At 35.7% G+C, this 22,714-nt stretch overlaps 2 protein-coding genes across 4 annotated transcripts in view; one reads left to right on the forward strand and one right to left on the reverse strand.

Moving 5' to 3' along the window:
- The window catches only part of MACROD2 (mono-ADP ribosylhydrolase 2), a 1,932,176-nt gene that overhangs the window by 1,609,868 nt on the left and 299,594 nt on the right, over positions 1-22,714 (reverse strand). The window lies entirely within an intron of this gene.
- FLRT3 (fibronectin leucine rich transmembrane protein 3) lies at positions 387-13,936 on the forward strand. 3 transcript variants are annotated; one of them, XM_059406511.1, is made up of 3 exons: positions 387-617; positions 8,634-9,393; positions 10,383-13,936. In XM_059406511.1, the coding sequence occupies exon 3, from the start codon at positions 10,426-10,428 to the stop codon at positions 12,373-12,375; it is 1,950 nt and encodes a 649-aa protein (XP_059262494.1). In that variant the 5' UTR covers positions 387-617; positions 8,634-9,393; positions 10,383-10,425; the 3' UTR covers positions 12,376-13,936. The 3 variants fall into 3 exon arrangements, with proteins under 3 accessions (XP_059262494.1, XP_059262495.1, XP_059262496.1); XM_059406512.1 differs by having other exon boundaries at positions 8,634-8,832; XM_059406513.1 differs by lacking the exon at positions 8,634-9,393.

The raw sequence follows: 22,714 nt of genomic DNA on the forward strand, positions 1-22,714 counted from the left end.
AACTATTCAATAATGAAAATAATAAGATTTTTGGTTAACTGCTTTTTAATACATAGAGCTTAAAAAAAAAAAAAAAGAACCTGTATTTTCCTACTGTACTCTTAGAAATATCCAAACATGCTCGTATTTTTTTTTATAAGCTTGCTACCACTACCTGGTTGTACTAAACTTCAGAAAATGTTGAAAATTCCAAAAAGCTGCCTACAAACCAAATGGCATCCCAGCTTGGCAGGCTGAGTGCCTCATTTTGGCTTCTCTCACTCCCTCTAGCGTTTGCAAAGCTCGTCTATCTGACTATCCAGTTACCTCACTGAGCAAGAGCTCGGCTAAGTCCTGCCCATCTATGACATCACCCCTTCTTCAACCACTGCGAGGTGAAGCTTTAACTTCAGACTTGGAGGTGGGCTGTGTGCAGTAAACTGGAATGCTCTCCCTTGCTCACTCCTCAGTGTAGGAGTGATCCGAAGCTGGACAAGCTCTGCCTGCAGCTGCTGTTGGCTTTGTGTGGACTGAACGCGGAGCTTGGGAGAGGGGGAGGGTTGTTACTCCAGTTCACAGTAAGTGGAATTACAGCTATAGCGGCAGTATATATGGGATTGCTTTTTCTCGTCTTCCTGGTAAGTGTTTCCCATGTTATTCCTTAAGATTGTCCCAGAAAGTTTGCTTGGTTTTTACTTTGTAGACAGAAATGACTTGGTACCATGAGGCATCAAAACATGAACGCTTGCTCTATCACGAGTAAGAGCAATTTATGTGTGTGAGAGCCAGCGGGGAGAAAATTTGACTCTATAGCCAAATGCAAGAAGTTTCTTAAAACCTTCTTTGATTAAAAAGTAATAGGTAGTGGCTATTTTCTGCTACGTAGAGTTGTGATTTGAAAAGAGCCTTATGGAAAACCTTAAGTTGGAAAGTTAAATGTTAAATACTGAAGAATACAAGGCAGATTTTTTTCAGAGAAAGGAAAGCAAAAGGTCTTGCTAACTTGGTGTGTACTGTATGTGTGGTATGATCACCAATTGCTGTTTTTACAACTGTGAAAGAAAATCAATAATCCCTCAGCCCATGAGTACGCAGTACATGAAAAGCATACATCTTGCTCACAGCTAGCCCAGCTACTCCTGGAGACTTCTGTGCCTCTGTAAGGATTAACAGCTACACCTAGATTTTAAAGCCTGCTCTGCTATCCTGCCAGAGCTGCTTCAAGCATTTCAAGCTTGCAAATCTCAACTCAGAGGAGGGGGAGACTTTTTTCCCAACCATACCTCCCTCCCACCCCCAGGAGAACGCCAAAATGCACTGCTTGGGCAAATGTAGTATGTGACTAGCATAGTAATTGGCATAGCCTACTCAGAAAAACTAACAAAGCTCAGCGCGGAAGCTATGCCTGATGTATGCAGTGAGTTCGGGGTGGCAGGGGGGTAAAATGAGTACAGTCCTCATCAAGTGGGATGTGCAGAGTATCCATTCAGTTGCAACTTACAATAAGAAAATTTTATATTGGAAGAAATGATTTTATACAGCAGAGCTTCCAAAAGTAATTAAATGTATCTTCTCAAAAAAAAATTTTTTTTTTCAATGAATTAGGTCTGAAACAAAATGGTTGCATAGAGGTAAAAAGTGCAACAGGCCTATATTTTTCAACATCGGGGGTAGATATCTATCTATCTATCAAAATTAAAAAGGGAAAAGAAAGCCTTGATATTTGCCACTTTTAGAATCAGATTCTCAGATGCTTTTGACAACTAGCTAATTTACATTTTCTTGAATCTGCTCTAAAATGCACATAAATGTTATTTTATTAGCAACAAACAGCATGAATAAAGCCACTTGAAAGGTGCATCATCTGTAGCAATGGCTTTCATTTATCCCAAGCAGTATATGAATATCCTGACTAGCATAAGACATAAAGAATAAATTTGTCTCTTCTGAGATAACCATTTATGCCTGCCCCAAAGTGACAGATGATTGATACTCATCTCTTTTGAAATGAGTAAAGAATTAATCTTTTAAAAGTACCAAATATTATTATCACCATTACTACCAATACTAATAATAATATATGGGTTTTAAACCCAAAGAAGATTAAATCAGAGATATGCTACTTAGTTTGCAAATATGTGTGTGTACACAACATATACACACCTAGTTACACAAACACATATATTTATTAGCCTGAAATAAAAAAACAGGGTTACAAAAATGTAATTGTATGTATTTATATAGGAAAATCACATCCAATTTTTTAATAGAGCACTGCCAAATCACATCAAATCCAGAATCAGCAAAGATATTATCAAATAAGCATAATGAATTCATTAATATTGTTCTTGTACAGTACTAACCATCAGCTATTAATTGAGCTTTTCATTTCTCTGCCCCCCCCTTAAATCAATGATGATTAGGTTCAAAATGCCCAACTAAATACTTCCTAAACATTAACATTTGTGAAATACATAATTAAACAGCAAATAAAGTTTTTACAAAAAAGAAAAACAGTAAGAGATTTTGTCATAACTGAATGTGGCAGCAAAATAGAAGGTATGTTTCTTTCGCTTTCAAGTGTTAATTAAGGAGCCTCCAATTCTATCAAAACTTTTTCAGAGATAAATGAAGCGGTGTGAAATAAATTTGGTTGAAATCTTGTGGCTGTCAGACTTTGTTAGCAAGCTATTAATTATCTTTACCCCAGTTTCTTCTCTAGACTATATTGCCCAATCAAATAGAAACTCCAATTATGTTCAGCATCTCCTGCCTAGGGACACCAGACCCTAATGAACACTCAGTGTCTCCAGATGAAAAATACAATTATCAGCTTTAAACATGCAAGTGCACTGCGGAGAAATTTGTCTGTGGTTTTCTTGGCCACACACCCTAAGGCTCCCTCCTCTTTCTGGATTATTTTGAACAATTTTAAACCCTACAAAAATCAGTAGCTGAGAACTTATGTTAATATTATATGACTGTTTCTTCTTTCTGCTTTTTATTTTTGATATGCCAACTTTATACCAACACTAAATTAAATCTGGTCACTTAAAGAAAAATTTCAGTGTATCTTAACTTTTCCCCCCTTTGTTAAGGTGGGTGGGCTACATACAAAGAATGTGATTAATGATAAGATTCAGACCTAACTTAAAAATTCTGATTAAACCACCTTAAGTATTTTTGTTCAATCAGTTTACTTAATAGCATTATAAATAATTGTTAAAGTCCCATGAAGACCACCATAAATGAAGTCAATGAGGGAAAAAAGATTCAGTAATTTTTCAAAGGCTGTAATTTCTTCCCTCCTTTTCCTTTCATTCCCCTAACCCCCCACCTCATGCCCCCCCCCCCAACCTTTTGCCCTAGAGGCCTTCAATGCTCTTCTCAACGGGAGGCTTTGTTGTAATTAAACCAGAGAAAAACTGGCCGGCAGCAGCCAACATCTGACTTGCGGCTTCTGAAAGCAGTGTTCTGGTAGAGTGTACCACCCCCCAGTGGGCAAAAACTCTACAGTAAATCTCTCAGCAATATTAATTCTCAAAACTACATTTTTCTCTTCAGAGCATAAAAAGGGCTGTTTCTTGACTTCTAGCATTCCCGCATTTCAAAACTTATCATACATCAACAAACCAATTTCCAAGGAGATGATTTGTAAATGTCTTCTGAAAAAAGCCTCTTCCTTTTAAGAACCAAAATAGGGAATATACATTTCAGGAAGCATTTTCCAGTTTCAGACTGCAAATCAACATCACTAAATTTGGTAAAACATCACATTAAAAAAGAGTTTTGAAAGCCATGTTTCTGTTGCATAGAAGAGCAGGTTTTAGGACTCCGATGTGACTGTTGACAAGAACAGCAGAGAAAACAGATTTTAAGTCACAAAGGAATGAAATACAATTTCACCAGCAGCTTAAGTTCATTTGTTTTGCATATGCATTATCTTTTTCCTAGACCCAAAATTAAGTGTCAGGAATGTATAAAAAGCTCTCTCCAGGTATTAGTCTCCTTAAATGAGAGGAGAGAGAAATTGCTCTCACTTGATGAGACAATGACAGCTTTTGTCCTTTATTCTTTCAGTTTTCATGTGCACAAGTTACCGTGGCAACTTTGAAGAGAAAACCCACAGACCACATTTGATTAAATAACATTTTTAAAGTGTGCCTCTGGCCTGTGGATTGATCAGTTTATGTGTTGTTGATTTTCTTCCTCTTCATATACTTTACATCAATATTACCCTACTCTGAAATGAAAAGACAAAGTGTTTTATAATTTGGGATGGTCTCACTGACCAGCACAGTGCTTGGCACACAGTAGACACAAAAATTTGTTGTATTTGTGTATGGAAACTTGAATATTAGAAATTTAAAGCATATCAACCAGATTGTACTCACAAACACTGAAAAAGGAACTTTAAAGTTTGCAATGGGAAAATGCTGGTGATTTTTAAAAATATAGGTTTAACTGCAGTTGCTCAAAGGTCAACATAAACTTAAAGCTTGTTCCCTGCTCTAAGTCCTCTACTGCTTTACGACCCTCTAAATGTCTCATTCATTCATACAAGTCTTGGTTCTCTAATTCATTTAGTATGGCTTTAAATATCACAAAAGGAAGAAGCATCCACTGTGATGAAAGATAACCTCCTAGTTTGCCTTTTTGTTTAAGGATGCTCGATTTAATTTTAAAAGCCAGTATAAATGGAGAATTGGATTCATTTATCACAAATCTGTTGAGAGAAAAGAACCAGTAACATAAAAGGAGAAAGTAAAAATCCTTTGCTTTGGAACTTTTATCCCCTATTTTGCATAAATAAAACACAGCCTTCTTCAGGCTAGAAAATAGTCTGGATAAAACCAAGTATGAAAAGGCATACTTGCTTCTCTGCCGCTCAGCAAACCCTTTAGACTTCATGACTCTCAAGAGGGGAGTTAGAGGTCCTTCTGCTTGCCTGGCATTAAACAAAAGAATTGGAACTTTCCTGAAATCTGATGATCGTGGAAAATTTAACTACCAGACAGGCTGCTTAGAAAGCATTTTGCTGTCACTATCAACTAACCTGATGTACTCCAGTTTTTCAGTTTGACAGTATATGTAGCTTATTTTAAATAGCATTTGTCATTAAAAGACTTAGCATTCACAGGTTGATCATTTTGTTGTGCTTTCTAGCAGCAGTTTGCCCCTTCATAAATAAATTACCTTCTAAAACGTAAATTTTGATTATATAAATACCAATTTAACTACAAATATTCACAGACTTGGATAAATCTGATTAAGTATCTGTTTTCTTCATTCTCAAGGTTTTATTCAAAATAATAATGCAATTAACTTGGATTTAAAGTTCTACTTTTAGATTTGATATTTTTTAAAAGGTTCCATCATGATACCATTATGTGAAGCAAATCATTAATATGACTCTTTACGAAAATCTCAAAACTCTGTACTCAATTTAAGATTTTTTTAAAATAAGCAATGATTTCAAATCGAAATCAATTTAAATCAAAGGCAGCAAATAAAGGATTTAGGAAGTTAGTGCATATTATCAACATATAATCTTAATCTAAATGATCAAAACATGAAAATACATTCTCATTTCAAAAATCCCCACCTCTAAAATATTGTAGTAACAGAAATCATATAAACATGCAGATTGCCTCAAATCCTTGACTGTATGTAAATGCCAGTTTTCTGTTCGATAAAACTTCTTAAATTATATTAGTTTTCCTAAAATATCTAAAAATGATAGCATCCTTATGTATTTAATACTTTCTTAGGTGTATCATGGAACTAAATTGGAGGCTTTCAACAGACGATGATTACATTATAAATGCATACTTGTTTAACTCCACAATTTTTGTTTATAAAAAGAAACTGACAAGAAAGATCCCTATTAAAAATCTGATTTATCAGTGAAGTGAGTCTGTTGTTCCTTTTGCCACAGTTTTAAATTCTATCTACTTAGTAATGATTCCATTAATAAACGGTTTAAAACATTCCTTTAGGTAACTAGGGTCCATTTATGTTTTTTTCCCAAGGTACCCTATTAATAATATTTTTCTAAAAGATCAATTCCTTTTCATTCAGAAGTAATGGCCTCTTTTCAAGCCTGTGCAGACATAAAGGCTTCTGAAGTCGATGCTGTGGAAACCTGGCCACAGTGTCCATACCAGTAGGGCTCATTTTTCTTTTTATCATTCGCAATCAGCTACCACATCTCTGTGTGTATGAATATGTAGAACTAGCTCAGAAAAGGGGAAGTGTAAGAATGGGGGGCAGGATCACATATTTTAGATAGTTTATTAGAGCCTTTAATATGCAAAACAAAACAGCTGTCTAGCACTGTAGTTTCAAATATAAAAAGGAAGGAAAAGATATAAAACAATCAAACATGAACTGTTTTGAGCTTAAAGAAAGGGAGTAGGAATTTTGAGGGAATCTTTATTTCTGAGAGTATCCTCTCCAAAGAAACCTGCTTGATAATTTTGCCTTTTGTTTTAATGTAATTTGGGGAAAAGAGAATAACAGTTTCGAAGAATTTAATGAGATTTTAGGCTGTTAATCCCACAATATTACCACTATTGTATTAATGACAATGTGAGTTTGCATATCAAACAGAGCAAAAGCAGTTTTACAGATGTAAAACAAGAAAAATAAACAAATTAGTTGTCTTTTCACACCAATTTAAAAATTTTTTTCCGTTCTCTCTGGGTTAAAAACATAAAAATCAATACATATTCTTAGAGCTTGATTTCATAAAATGTTTATAGTTCAGATACAAACTCTATCACTAATTATCATTATGATCATCATCTTGGACATACTCTAGGCTGACCTGACTTGGGGAACAGTCAACAGCTTTTAAATTCTCATTCATCAGATTCATCTCCTCAAGTGTAAAGTGTGTTCTGGATTATGACAAATGCCTGACTATTGGTAACATTTTAAGCATGTTCTCACCAGTGATTTTTATCATAGTTTTTAATTAGTTTCTAATGCAGTTTAACAAAAGTCATTGTTTCCTTATTTTAAATTAACCACATTATTTTAAATGTTGAATAATTTTCAAGCTTAGAAAATATTTAAAGCAGATACTTTTTAAAATAACTGTTATTATAATTTCAACAGCTTGATTTTTCATTTTCACATTCCACGAAAGCAACAGTTTGAAATTCAACAATAATGAGCAAAGCCCTAAATGTATCAGAATAAAACCTCACTTCAAACAATAAATCATTTAAACTTCCCTCTGTGGGCATTTTGCAAGATCCACTAGAGACTAGTTTATCCATCTGCTAACTGCTATTTTTGCTTCAAGTTGCTTAAATAATAAATTAAATGGATCTGTACTTTTTTTTTTAAAGTTTCCTTCTGTTAATGCATTCTATGATAGTGTTGATATTTGGTAGCAAGCTAAAAGACAATGAATTTTCAAATAGAACCAGAAACAAATTTTGGCCTTGTTTAACATTCACTTCAGTAGTACTTGAATTCTGGAACAGATGCTATCCTTGTTGGACGCTAGGTAATTACTGGGGGAGAAGCAAATTAGATCTACTGTAGTCCTTAATTTCAGGGTCAAATATTTCCATGATACCCTAATGCTCTCTACGTGTACAGAAAGCCCCTGAGTGGGTCACCCTGCATAACAGGTATTGATGCTACCCTCTTCCCCACGACTACCCCTCCCAAAAAATCTTCATGGATATTAGGTAATGGGCAAAACAGTCATCATTAAAATCACTGTGGGGGGGGTGAAGGCTTAATTCTTCTTTCAGAAATGAAGAATATACTTACTGGAAATTTGTGTGTTCTGTTTGAACCTAGAAAGAGCAAAACCTTGTCAGGTTTTGATATGCTATCCAAATGGTCATTATAAGGTGATAGATTGACATAGGGTCCTTTCTATTTCAAACACAGATTAAAACATAAGAAAATTAAAATTGTTTTCTCCTGAAAAACTAATAATTACTTGAACATCTATGCAAGCTTTTGGCCAAGAACACCCGAGTAACTAGACTTTCAAGATGATCAACTAGTCCTCAGAAATACCTTTAAGGAGGAAGGTGATGACGTTCACATTCTACAATTGGGAAAATTGAGGCCCACAGGAAGTTTTAAACAAGGCATGGAGCAAATCAAAAGAAAAAATTCCAAAGCAAACTCTTTTCAAGTCTTTATATTGTAGACTGTATGCCTTTGTAAAACCATGTTCAGAAATCTCTTAAAAGTTACCATGACATTTGTCAAAATCCTTGTTACATATTTGCTCACCTCTTTGGCATATACTTGTTTTCTTCTTTTCAAACATTTAATCATTTTATATCTAAGATTTAAAAGTGAACTTCTAAAAATTGGCCTGAACTGAATTCAAAAGCCATGGAAGGCAATTACTGGTTCTTGAATGAAGCTTTCCTTCTGTGTTTAATTTAAAGTGACATTAACAGTCAGTTAACAGTAGAAATTATCTGTTTGGTGACAATCTCAGCTTTAGTTCCTACTTTATATAGTAAAATTGGGAAGTAACAAACAACTTTTCACCAACTACTATGTTGAAGATGTGTTGCTTAAAAGATAAACTGAAGTTAAATTTCTAGGAAATCTCTTTATCATGTTAAAGTTCATTATTAATAGTTCATTAAAACCTTTTGCTTTCACAGGAGATGCTCAGATCCAGTATATTTTAAGGAAGAGAAATGTAAAGGAAATCTAGTATGCTTCCTTTTTTTTCCTATGAAGAATATTTGAATTAAATTTTACCTCTTAAAAAAGAATACCTATTCTTCTATAACGTGACTGCACCAGATATTCTGAGACAGCAGCAAGAAGCAAAAGCTGGAAATAGCTATTTCACAGCAGGTAATCATACCTCAGGATAGAGCTACTGTACAAAGTTTATACTTGGATAATCCTGGATAGGAATAAAGGTGGGGGGTAACTGACTGAAAAACCTATTACTATACAGGCCTTAGCATCATGAATGGCTTTCTTCATGAGGATCTGAAGTTACTATCTCTGACCACATTGCACAGAAGAGCCAATAAGAATTTTAAAGAGAGCAATTTCTACTAAGGGAATTAAGCTACACAAAAGGAACCTTCACACAGAAACTCTATCAGAAAAAAAAAAAAAAAAAAAGTGCATAGGAAGCCATGTGTTCTACATAGTAACAGGAAGCTGAATTGTTTCTGGTCCCTACTTTAATGAGCTTGCCCACCATGCTGAACTGCAGCTGGAATGTTCATTGACAACAGCGAGCCTGATCTGGAGGTGTGTGCGGCATAGGATTACTTGAACAAACAGTGAAGAACATTTCCAAGGACTGAACAAGAGTTTGTAAGTCCCAGCCCCTCACCAGGAAAATAATATATGCGCATTGGATTTTCACTCACGCAAAATTTATTCACATCATTCAATAAGGTAGGAAAAATATTAAAGTGTTTTATTTTCATGCCTGAAATTACAAAGGCTAATTAATACATAAAAGTGGTGAAGACATCCTGTTGCACAACAGATTAGTCTAAATCTATAACTCTCTAGCCATGGAGTAAAGTTTAACCATATTCTAGATTAGAACCTGAATGATAAATGCATTGTGAAACATATTATAAGATAGACCATAATAAAAAGTCTGCATAAGGCCATTAAGTCATATAGCATGAAACTTAATAAAAATATGGGAACAAAAGAAAGAACTAGTTTAATATGAAATGGAATTTTCCACTTAGGTTAGCTGGATGTATTACTGTGCGTTCTTTCCTTCCTTAAAATAGATGAAAAAGATTCCTTCTGATTTCCTTGTTAGAAATATCTATGTAAGAGTATTTAATATTAATAATCAAAGAAAAATACTAACACCCATAATCAAAACAAATTAATGACTTCACTAGGATTCAGAATCTTAAGAGGTATCTATTAACTCACTATTCCTAAATACTAAGAGGATACATTTCTACATCTGTACAGTCTACCTAAGAAACAGACATCAAATTTTGATTTTTAAAAACAGTAATATTATTTAAATACAGCAAATCATATTCCTATGTGTCAATTCATTATGAATATTAAGAAAAAATTAGAAAATTGATTAGCTTGGTCAGTGATTGGCTATAGAATTGATATCAAACATTACAAAAATGCTCAATAAAACTTTTGTTATATTTAACATTTCAAAATCATATGGAATTGGGACTTGATACTCCTTAATTTAATACTACAAACATTTACAGTAAAGAGATTATGTGATCATGTTCACTGTTAGCTTGCAATAAACTCTATACACACACAAAAATAATAATAATACATTAAAAGTGCATTTATACACATTTTAGTTTCTACATCTATTTTTGAATACTATTTTAAGTATCCTCACCTAATTGTTTTCTGTCTTTCTGTTCACTCCATTTTAGGGCTCTGACGCTACCGTGTACAAAGACCTCAACACTGCTGACCATGATCAGCCCAGCCTGGAGCATATTCCTCATCGGGACTAAAATTGGGCTGTTCCTTCAGGTGGCACCTCTATCAGTTATGGCTAAATCCTGCCCATCCGTGTGCCGCTGTGACGCAGGTTTCATTTACTGTAATGATCGCTTTCTGACATCCATTCCGACAGGAATACCAGAGGATGCTACAACTCTCTACCTTCAGAACAACCAAATAAATAACGCTGGAATTCCTTCAGATTTGAAAAACTTGCTGAAAGTAGAAAGAATATACCTTTACCACAACAGTTTAGATGAATTTCCTACCAACCTACCAAAGTATGTAAAAGAGTTACATTTGCAAGAAAATAACATAAGGACTATCACTTATGATTCGCTTTCCAAAATTCCCTATCTGGAAGAATTACATTTAGATGATAACTCAGTGTCTGCTGTTAGCATTGAAGAGGGGGCTTTCCGAGACAGCAATTATCTCCGACTGCTTTTCCTGTCCCGTAATCACCTTAGCACAATCCCCTGGGGTTTGCCCAGGACTATAGAAGAATTACGCTTGGATGATAATCGCATATCCACTATTTCATCACCATCTCTTCAAGGTCTTACTAGCCTCAAACGCCTGGTTTTGGATGGAAACCTGTTGAACAACCATGGTTTAGGTGATAAAGTTTTCTTCAACCTAGTCAACTTAACAGAACTGTCCCTGGTACGGAATTCCCTGACTGCTGCACCAGTAAACCTTCCAGGCACAAACCTGAGGAAGCTTTATCTTCAAGATAATCATATCAATCGGGTGCCCCCAAATGCTTTTTCTTATCTAAGGCAGCTGTATCGACTTGATATGTCCAATAACAACCTAAGTAATTTACCTCAGGGTATCTTTGATGATTTAGACAATATAACCCAACTGATTCTTCGCAACAATCCCTGGTATTGTGGGTGCAAGATGAAATGGGTACGTGACTGGCTACAATCACTACCTATGAAAGTCAATGTGCGTGGGCTTATGTGCCAAGCCCCAGAAAAAGTGCGGGGGATGGCTATTAAGGACCTTAATGCAGAACTGTTTGATTGTAAGGACAGTGCAGTTGTAAGCACCATTCAGATAACCACTGCAATACCCAACACAGTATATCCTGCTCAAGGACAATGGCCAGCTCCAGTGACCAAACAACCAGACATTAAGAACCCCAAGCTCACTAAAGATCAGCGAACCACAGGGAGTCCAGCAAGAAAAACAATTATAATTACTGTGAAATCCGTCACCTCCGACACAATTCATATCTCTTGGAAACTTGTCCTACCTATGACTGCTTTAAGACTCAGTTGGCTCAAACTGGGTCATAGCCCAGCATCTGGATCTATAACAGAAACGATCGTAACAGGGGAACGCAATGAATACTTAGTCACAGCCCTGGAGCCTGATTCGCCCTATCGAGTTTGCATGGTTCCCATGGAAACCAGTAACCTCTACCTATTTGATGACACCCGTGTTTGTATTGAGACTGAAACTGCACCCCTTCGAATGTACAACCCTACAACGACCCTTAATCGAGAGCAAGAGAAAGAACCTTACAAAAATCCAAATTTACCGTTGGCTGCCATCATTGGTGGGGCTGTGGCCCTGGTGACCATCGCCCTTCTTGCTTTAGTGTGCTGGTATGTTCATAGGAACGGATCACTCTTCTCAAGGAACTGTGCGTACAGCAAAGGGAGGAGAAGAAAGGATGACTATGCGGAAGCCGGCACTAAGAAGGACAACTCCATCCTGGAAATCAGGGAGACTTCCTTTCAGATGTTACCGATAAGCAATGAACCAATCTCAAAGGAGGAATTTGTAATACACACCATATTTCCTCCTAATGGAATGAATCTGTACAAAAACAATCACAGTGAAAGCAGTAGTAACCGAAGCTACAGAGACAGTGGTATTCCAGACTCAGATCACTCACACTCATGATGCTGGAGGCCTTGTAGCAGACTGTGTTTCGGTTTTTTTAAAAACCTAGGGGAGGTGATGGTAGGAACCCTGTTCTACTGCAAAACACTGGAAACAAGAGACTGAAAAAAGCAATGTACTGTACATTTGCCATATAATTTATATTTAAGAACTTTTTATTAAAAGTTTCAAATTTCAGGTTACTGCTGCGATTGATGTAGTGGAGATGCCTGAACACAATTCTATATTTTAGTATTTTTTAGTAATTTGTACTGTATTTTCCTTGCAAATATTGAAGTTATAAACCATTTACTTTGTGTTCTACTGAGTAAGATGACTTGTTGACTGTGAAAGTGAATTTTCTTGCTGTGTTGAACAATCAGGACTGAGTTCACATAAGATCCTTGTAGTATAAGCACAGGCCATTTTTCACTTTGGTATTAATAAAATGTAAAAAAAAAAAACCTGGCTGGATGAGAAAAATTAAAGTTCAAAAAATAGTTATGAAGTAATGTCCAACTATTCAATTTGTATTATCCCAGTGGTATTCAATAAATTAAAATATTTGTGAAGTAATGGGCAATATCAAATTTGCTGCATATCTCCATTTTTACTCTAAGCAAATTAGATATCCTTAAGAAAGTAAGCATTATCTTCTGAACTGAATACATCAGCTGGCATAAAGGAGTGTGAAGTCTGTTATTAAAACCACTGTTAACAAAGCTTTGAGAATAAAGGACTTCACAAAATCAATAATGTGAGCACGCTTCTAAGTTAGGGGGAAAATTTGTACTTAGGAAACATGAAAACTTAGACTTCATAGTATAATAAACACAAACACCAGAATTGCATTTTGGTTTTGCCTATACCATCCTGATTTTGAGAAGTGAATTCTAAAGACATAATTATTAATGTTTATAATGTTTTTATCATAAATGATTTCAAAAAAGAAACACATACGTATTTAAAAAGGTAGTATAACCATAAGCAATTCCCCTCAAAAATGCAGAGAAAATAGTACTTTAAATGAGGAAGAATTTAAAAGAAAAATAAATACTAGAAATCAAATTTAGATCTGATTTATGTGAAATGTTTTAACACTGTACATAAAAGTTCAATTTACTTTCACAATGATCAAGAATACTGCCCATTACTGTCACAGTTTTCCACATATTACATAATGAACTTGTAACATTTCTTTCTAGCTTCCTACTGAATTGTGAGCTATTACTTGTTTAAAAACCACATCATTCTTCTGTTGCCATGATTTTTTTTTCCAACAAAAAAACCAAAGTGCATTGTACGCCCTTTGGCCAGTCTTGTATGTGCCTTGATCCAACGCTACATGTATTCAGCTTTTAAAATTCGACAAATTTTTCATACTTCCTTAAATATGAAAAATTATGGTCTTATTGCTGAATAAAACAAGAAAAAGTACAAAATAATCGTGCTTGCTTTTTCGGGATTATGTTACTATCACTGAAGTAGCAAATTGCCCAGCACATTATTCCTAAGCACCCCCATGTATTTTTCTAGGCATAAAAATAAACGTTGGCTACAAATAAAAAAAAAAATAGCAATATCTTGAGCTTGTGTATCATTTTACTTTAAAGAGTTCAGTGTTCCATGCACAAACTAATTTCCTAGAAGTGTTTTAGAATTCTGTTCTGCTTATTCATGCCAAAGATGGAAAACTTCAGAAGTGGTGTTGTGATTTTTCTTTTCTATGCTGCTACCATTGTCCTGACTGATACTTTTTAAGGTGATCTTTGAAAAACTAATATTTTTAAAAATAGCTTTTTGGTAGTGTGAGTTGGCATTAGAGGTTTTAGAATCCCAGATCTACCACTTACTAGGTATGTACTTAAAAACAACTTAGTTTCCTTATCTATAAAAAGCCCGGGGGGGGGGGGGGGTGTTGCTATTTATTAGTTCCACCTGAACAAAGGGTTGTGGTGAGGATGAAATGACATGCATGGAAACTGCGCAATTTAAGTTACTACTTAGTTACTACTAAGTTACTACTGTAGACTTAAGTTATTACTACTTAACAGAAATTAAGTTAAGAAAAGTTTGCCATGTGTTTCCAGAGGTTGGCCAGATGTTTCTGCTTCTACTGGTCTACTAACAGATATCTCCAGCTGCCTGTGAAACCTCATTTTTTCATTATTCATTTGCCATCCTCATATATTTCCCAATACCTCTTTTCACTTCCTATTATGAGGAATGTTTTCCAGCTAACTTAGCAAGGACTTATGTGATTAACATTAATTATAGGGAACATTTTGTGAAGAAAGCTTGATTTTGCTTCTAGAGGTTTTGAACCAGTTCAGCTACAATGTTGCCAGAAGTCAGGGAAAGGGCTGGATGGTTCCATAAAATTGCTATAAACCTATGAGTTTATAAAAAGCCAAGAGCCAAGAGATTATATTGACTGTTTTCCAGTTAGTACATCTTTCATGAGCATAGAAAATTTTAGGTATGTTCTAATATATGCATTATAATTATCTTACCTGAGACAAATCAGAAATGGGTTTTATATCAGCAAACAGAGACACCACTGACAGGGTAAAAGTTTATTATTTCCCTAGGCTTGTTAGAAATCCAAATATATATCTTTTCAATAAAATAATAAAATATAAATAACTACCTTAAAGGGTACTAATTATAAAATATATCTGTATGTATCCCAAACTAAATGGTTACAATTTTTACTGATCAAGTACTAACAAAATTGTAGGACAAAAAAAAAAAAAAAATCCCACCCAAATATACAACTTAGAGATTTAAAAAGAGTACAATTCAAGAAGCTACCAAAGAGTGAATGTATATATATATTACACACACACATACACGCATACATATATTGGGGGTGAAAATTGCTCCCTTGCTGAATGTTTGACAAAAATCAAAAAATCGTTTTTGAATGCAGTCTCTTGTGTAACTGCATTAAATCACTGCACTTACATTCTCATTCCCTATTAAAAACAATACTGTGCTCCATCTTTCAGCAAGGCCGATTTATTAAAAGTATTCCCCTGTGCCAAAAGAACTAGTAAAAAACAAAAACAAAAACAAAAAGCCTCTGCTTTGCTAACTACAGTTTCTGAGTGAAGCACATTTTATAGCTACATGCCAACATGACAGTTTTCCTGAGGAATCCAAAGAGACCCACATGCTTTAAAGCACCTGAAGTGTGGGTGTTAAAGAAACCAATCCACCACTGAATTTACTTTAATATTAACTCATCTACTGCTGAAAACAGTAGTGGCATTTAAAATTCTAGTTCCTTTCTCATACTTAGCATGATTAGCAAATCTTAATTTAGCATAGTCTTGGAATTATAACTACTGTATTTTATGCTTTTAGACTTTTGGTTAAATTAGCAAAACATAACTCGTGCTTATCAATCACTTTCTGAAGAACTTCAAATTTCTTTACATATAATCTTGACACCCAATGACCCATACAAATGGTGTCTACATTATAAATAAATGAAGCACTGACTTCAAGAAGTATGCTGTCTATAGGATGTAAGGGATAAACATAAGATCTAATGGAAGTTTGCTACAACTGTGGTATAAAAGAAATAGCTACATATAATTGGATGGGTCAAAGAAGACCTCATGAAGGAGGTAAAATGAAGGATAAGAAAATATTTAAAAAGAAACTAGATACTGGTCATGGAGAAAATGGAGAAAAAAGTGATGGAGATAGGAAAACAGGGGCAATGCTTCTCAATGCTGGCTTTGGTCATAATCCCTTGGGGAGGCTTTTATAAAGATAACCAGGCCTTAATACAGACCTACTAAACTTAAATCTCCCAGACTGAAATTGGGTATTTAAATTCTTCTCTAATTCCAAAGGTGATTCTGATGCAATTGGGGACACCTGATTTTGGAGGTATTTGGGGGAAGGCCACCAGGCCTGCTGAACATACAGGGCCCATAAAGGAGGTAAGGCTGGAAAAGCTCTCTATGTCAGGCTACATAGTGTGTTGAATTCCCAGCTGAGAAAGTCTGGATGATATGCTTTGGTGATCGTTTCTGAACAGGTGTATAAATAATCAGTACTTTAGGGACATCTTGTAGAAATAAGGAATATTGAATGAAGGATGAATGAGGAAAAATATGAGAACAAGAAGATAAGTTCGAAGGACATACATTACTGCAGGCAAGAGGAAACAAGGGCCTAAACAGTGGAATGGGGCTTTAAAAACAAAAGCGTAATTCAAAAAAACACGAAAGGTAGAATTCCTAGAACCTGGGAACTGAGGAAAGAATAAGAATTGAGGGTGATGATTTTTAGCCCAGGTAAGTAGAATGCTCGTGAGACACTTAATGATGAAAAATACTAGAAAAGCAAATCTCAGAATATTTTGTAATCTATGCATCGTACAGATTTATATCAGCTAATTATAAACTGTGCCTTCTTTAACCTTTCAAGTGACCCAATCTGGATCCAGTTTAAATGATAAACTGTAAGTGCCTTAGGTTTTAAAATACTTGTGTGTTATCCTTCTGAAATGCTATTGCAAAGTGGGAAATGAGGGTCTGGGGAGAGATCCTCAGTGTATCTAACAGATTATTATTAAAGCTGAGAGGGTGTAAGACAGCAGCAACAGAAGTAAGCAGAGGGAGGGAGAAGAGATGAGCCACAGGAACAATGTTTTGTGAGGACAGAAGAGGGAGAGAAGCAAAAGAAAGAAACAAACAAAAACGAAGGCATAAAGGAAGAAAATCATCATGAGAAGAAAATTATAAAATCAAGGAAGTACAAATATTTAAAAAAAAAAAAAAGGAGGATGTCAAAAGATAGTCTGGAATGTATATTTGGAAGAGAACACTATTTAAAATGGAAAAGGAGGGGTGCCTGCGTGGCTCAGTGGGTTAAAGCCTCTGCCTTTGGCTCAGGTCATGATCTCAGGGTCCTGGGATCGAGGCCCGCATCAGGCTCTCTGCTCAGCGGGGAGCCTGCTTCCTCCTCTCTCTCTCTCCCTGCCTCTCTGCCTACTTGTAGATCTCTGTCTGTCAGATAAATAAGTAAAATCTTTAAAAAAAAAAAAAAAAATGGAAAAGGAGGGGACTGCCAGGAATTCTGAAGCAGTGTCCCCAGAGAGGTAAGAGTCTCTGGGATGCTGACAGGATAATGGGAGATAAAGAAAACAGACATGATGACTAATACTACTCTTTAAGAAGTTTGGAGGGTGAAGGAATCAAGAGAGATAAGAAGGAAGTGAGTACCAGGAGAGATACTGACGGACCTCAGAATAAGATGGGGTACAGAGATAGGAACAAAAAATGAGGACAGGGAGAGCATTCAGTAAGAGAAAATGAGATGCAGGGGAGATGTGGTCCAAGTCTTGGCTGTGAATCTAAGATGACTTAAGCAAAGGTGTGACTGAGAAGCTGAAGTTTTGGAAAAGTCCCCAGCAAGAAGTACAAAGTCACCCAGGGAGATGGAAAGGGTAGGTGTGAGGGTAAGGTTTATAAGACAGGTCCTAAGGAAGATGAGGAAATGTCCCAGGGAAGAAGACAAGGGAGATGGTGATGAGATCAGATGATACAGATATAAGGACTTAAAAAGAAAGGTTTTTGAATAATGGTGACAGAAATATAGTCAGGAAGTGATCTTTCAGGGACAGAGAAAAAATTTTTAAAGCTCCCTTCCCATATTTCATACTCCTCCCCTACACCAAAGTTTCATCAAGTAGTGACAGTAAGAGATGGAACAGGTGACTGGAAGGTATCATCCTCAGGAAAAAGATGTCAATTAGTTCAAGGTCATGGGAAGAATGCTAAGAAAAATGTCAGTTACATGGGAAATTAGAATCCAAAAGAAAAAGACCACAATGGGCCGAGTAGAAGCAGTTAGGAAACAGGCCTGAAAGGAGTTCAAACTTCCAGGTGAAAAGACACACAAAACACAAAAATAGAGAAGAGGAGGTCACTGTACTTAGGACTCCCACAAATGATCATAGTGAAAAGGATGTTGGCCATGAGAGGTTAGTGGAGACTCCTGTTGTAAATAGCATAGACATTCTGAACAGATCAAAAAAAGAAAGAACTAGAATAACCAAATTAACCTTGTTCTAGTCTTTGATCAAAACAGAATAAAATCTCACTTTATCTCAAAGGATACACTGAAGAAGTATTTCCTAGTTTTATCAGTCTTTCCCACAAGTGTCATAGGATTTCAGGTGAACAGGTAAGCAAAGCACATTATGGACCCCTCCCCCACTTCCTAGCCCCCATCTCATTTTTATATTATTTGGATGAAATGAGATTAGAAATGAACTTTAGGGCTGACTTGAATTTTTTTTTTTTCCTTTTTTAAGAGGCTTCAAAAGGAAGCATGCAGCCACAGGGGTGTGGAAGTTGGGGATAATGGGATTTTACAGACTGATTGTGTGCACACATAAAAGCAGTGCTGCTTTTTCAAGGCCAGCTGGCTGGGGCAGGGGGGTGTGGAGGGCAGTCTAGGAAATTACTACCCAAAGTAATTACCCTTCTGAATATACATCACGTCTCTGATAACTGTGACATTACAAAGCTGGGGCTAGTTTATATCACTGTTCTATTAGAAAGCATGGAATCACTGTTGGAATTCCACATTTTAATTTCCTAGATATGAATACCAACATTAATAAAAAGGGGGGAAGTGAAGACTAAGTAGAACAAAAATCTAACAAAATTATCTTTTAAAAATATGTTCTATAAACATTAGCAGCCTTACACTTATCATGGGATTAATTAATGTATGCTCACCGGCTGCTGCTGCTGTGCTGTAGATACCACCCTTTACTGAGGCCTCTGTCAAGCACAGGGCTAAGTATTTTATATAAATTTAACCTCATTTAATTCATACAATAACTTTACAGAGAGGAATTACTATCTGCATTTCTCAGATGCATAAATTAAGGCTTTGAAAGGTCATAGAGATATTTTATTCATTCATCATTAACAATGATTTACTGAGTACCCACTCAATAACTGTGTTTGGGGCTAGGTATACAGCACTGAACCAAAAAGATACGGAGATTATAATTGGAGGAGGTAGGGACTCAGATGCTAACCAAAAACCAAATGAATATAAAGCAAAAAGCTGTGACAGGTGCCAGGGAAGAGAAAAATACGATGCTCAAGTGAGCAAAACAGGAGACCCTGTTTAGATTGAGCGGTAAAGAAAAGCCTAACACTTTAGGGATAGAGTGTAAGCTATTTGAAAAGTAAAGAGTGTTCTGAGCACAGGAGAGGGGATGTGTTCAAGCTGCAAGTAGGGTCAGCTTAGTGAGTTTAAGAACTGAAAAAATGTCAGGGGACTCAAGCTCAGGGAGCAAGACGCAAGTGAGTTCAGAGAGGCAGGCCCAGATCAGAGTACAAGGTCTTGCTGGCCAAAGCCAAAGTAAGGAGTCTAGACTTTATTTTAGTGAAAGAAATTTATTGGAGGTTTTTAACAGGGTAGGAGTGGGGGAGAAGGAGGAGGAGAAAGATGTTTGGCGATTATATATACTATCAGATTTCAGTCACAGTAAGGTCACTAGCCATTATATGGAGAATGAGTAATATGGAACAGGATGGTGGAAGTGAGGACAGAAGCGAAAAGACACCAAATATTTTTTGAACAGTAATGGAATTCTTCTAAGAGTTACATAGTTAGTAAGTAGTGGAGCAAGGATTCTGTCTGATCCTGAAGCATAGGCTCTTAACCATTCTCTTTAAATAGTAAGCAGAAACATTTCTTAATAACAAAACAAAACAAAACAAAGGAAAAATGGAGTTGGTCCCACCTACCCCCCCTTTGTTTTGTTTTTATTTTTGTTTTACTTCCTTTTACAGAGATAGCAACTAGAAGACATTTTTAGGATTAAATCTCAAAACATCTTCATGGGGCAAATGTGAGCAAGGCTTATAGACTTCTGCCCCACACTGCTAAATGATAACTTCTGGAGGTCATTAGTCAATAGCTATAAGCTATCCTGAGAATAACACCTGTCTTTCTTGCACCTTTCAATAACTTTAAACTCATTGTTGGCAGACAAATGTTAATGTTTGAGTTCACTACAACACTCCTCATGATTCCTTTATGTCTTCTAAGAGCCAGAATGGAAGTGCTAGATCACCTATTTGCCAGACTGGGTAATGAATTTGAGAACTATAACCCATGAGTACTACTGCTTAGCCTACAATGGTAAAAATATGCCAAGATTATTTAATGGTTTTCAATAATTATTTGAAACTAATCTTTGAATTATTAGAATTCAGCATATACTTAACAGACATATATTAATACAGACAAGGTATTAGAGGATCTACATTTAATTCCATGTTCATAGAATCTTAGAGCTAGCTAGAATAGATTTTATGAACTTCGGTGATATGTACAAACAAATTTAAAAATTAATCCCCTCATTGTTTTAAAACAATGCAAATTAAAAAACAATAGTTTGTAGTTGAACTGTAACTGGCTTACAGCTTTTAAAAAGTCCACAATGGAAAAACATGTAGTTACTTTGTGAGTCACAATATACTTCTTAGCAAGTCTGTATTACACATGACTCACAGCATTCACTGAGAGTTAAATATTCCCTTTATTGTTGCTATTATCTTCTAATATGCCAAATATTTTTACTTATGTGTCATTATTCCTATCTCCCACTAAAATACAAACTCCATGAAGGCAAGGAACTTTTTTCTCCTGCTGTTTCACCTAAATCCCTCCAACCTATAGAGCAATTCTTGACACCTAGCGACACTCCAAAAAAAAAAAAAAAAAATTGTTAAATGAACAAAAGAAAAGATGAGTGAGCTTCAAAGGGTTGTACCACTAAGCATCATCTGAGACAATCTTTGTGAAAGCTTTTCATAAACTGTAAACCATTTTATGAATGTGGAGTATTATCACCATCATCATCATCATCATATCTCATGTAGAGCAGTTACTAAGCACTTTTTACTCCCCAATTCACAAAAGACACTGAGGTTCAAATAGATTAAACAATTCACCCGATACCCAAAATAAGTGGTAAAATTAAGACTCTGAAAAAACAACGCAAATCCAAATACAAGGATCTTAACCCCAGATCTATCTTTTTTATGTTGCTCTCTTCCTTGTGACATGCTTACTCCAAGTATATGAAACAAAACATATAGAACATTCTAATACATTATATGTACAATTGATACTCAAGATGATGATTAAGAACATTGTCTTTGGGGCGCCTGGGTGGCTCAGTGGTTAAAGCCTCTGTCTTCAGCTCAGGTCATGATCTCAGGATCCTGGGATGGAGCCCGCATTGGGCTCTCTGCTCAGCGGGGAGCCTGCTTCCTCCTCTCTCTGCCTGCCTCTCTGTCTACTTGTGATCTGTCTGTCAAATAAACAAATAAATCTTAAAAAAAAAAAAAAAAAAAAAAAAGAACATTGTCTTTGAATCACACAGATCTGGGTTTGCACCCAGTTTCTGCCACTTACTTGGGATATGGCCTTCGGCGATTTAGCTAATCTTGCTAAGCCTCAGTTTCACCTTCTGTGAAATAGGATAATAACAGTGCCTCTCTAATTGTAAGGAATAAATTATATATTTCAAATGGAGCACTTAAGTCATACCTGACTCTTAGTAAATGCCCAGTAAATTTCATTTTCACCTTTGATGATGAAGAAGTATTTGCCCAGTATCTGATATTAGAAATATCATTTGAACATAGGGTAACCAAAAAAGGGGGAGTGGGAGTGGGGAAGCAAGATGAACAGACTTTCTCTGCACTTCTATTTTTCTCTGAAGCCTGCACTGATTTTACAGATGAAAATACTAAAAAAAACACATCTTTCTCTCCCCAACACAGGACTGGACTCATTATATTACCCTGATACCCTGTGATAAAGGAAAAAGTAGGAATGTCAACTGCTAAAAGGTGGAAAGAATAATAATTTTTTAAAGATTTGTTATCTTAAAGCTATTAAAATGGTAATAGTGTTCTTTATATTTTCCAGAATTTCAATAAAAATTTGTGTTGTATAGAAACAAATATCTAGATGGCTACTTGTTAAATAAAGTCACAGTTACTTAAGTAAATCAGTGTATGAGTACCAGGGACAATGTTTTAGACGAATTAGCCCCTGCTGGTAGGAATCATTTTTATTGGGAGAGAGTGATAGCAACCGATACATGTCTCTGGTGACTACAGTCTTGGTGACTATAATTTGTTTAAGTGTGACAGCAAACTGCATAATCCAGGCTAGTCCCTCGTAGTTGCGAATCCAAATCAGCACGCCCTTGCTCTTAATTTAAGGGAGAAGGAGAGAGAGGTTTTACCTTCGGTTTTATAAACATGTTTAAACAAGAGATTCCTATTTCCTGCTT

Source organism: Mustela nigripes, chromosome 7, assembly GCF_022355385.1.
Source record: "Mustela nigripes isolate SB6536 chromosome 7, MUSNIG.SB6536, whole genome shotgun sequence".
NCBI lineage: Eukaryota > Metazoa > Chordata > Mammalia > Carnivora > Mustelidae > Mustela > Mustela nigripes.

Coding starts and splice junctions, on each gene's coding strand:
- FLRT3 (XM_059406511.1), top strand. CDS start 10,426: ATGATCAGCCCAGCCTGGAGCATATTCCTCATCGGGACTAAAATTGGG.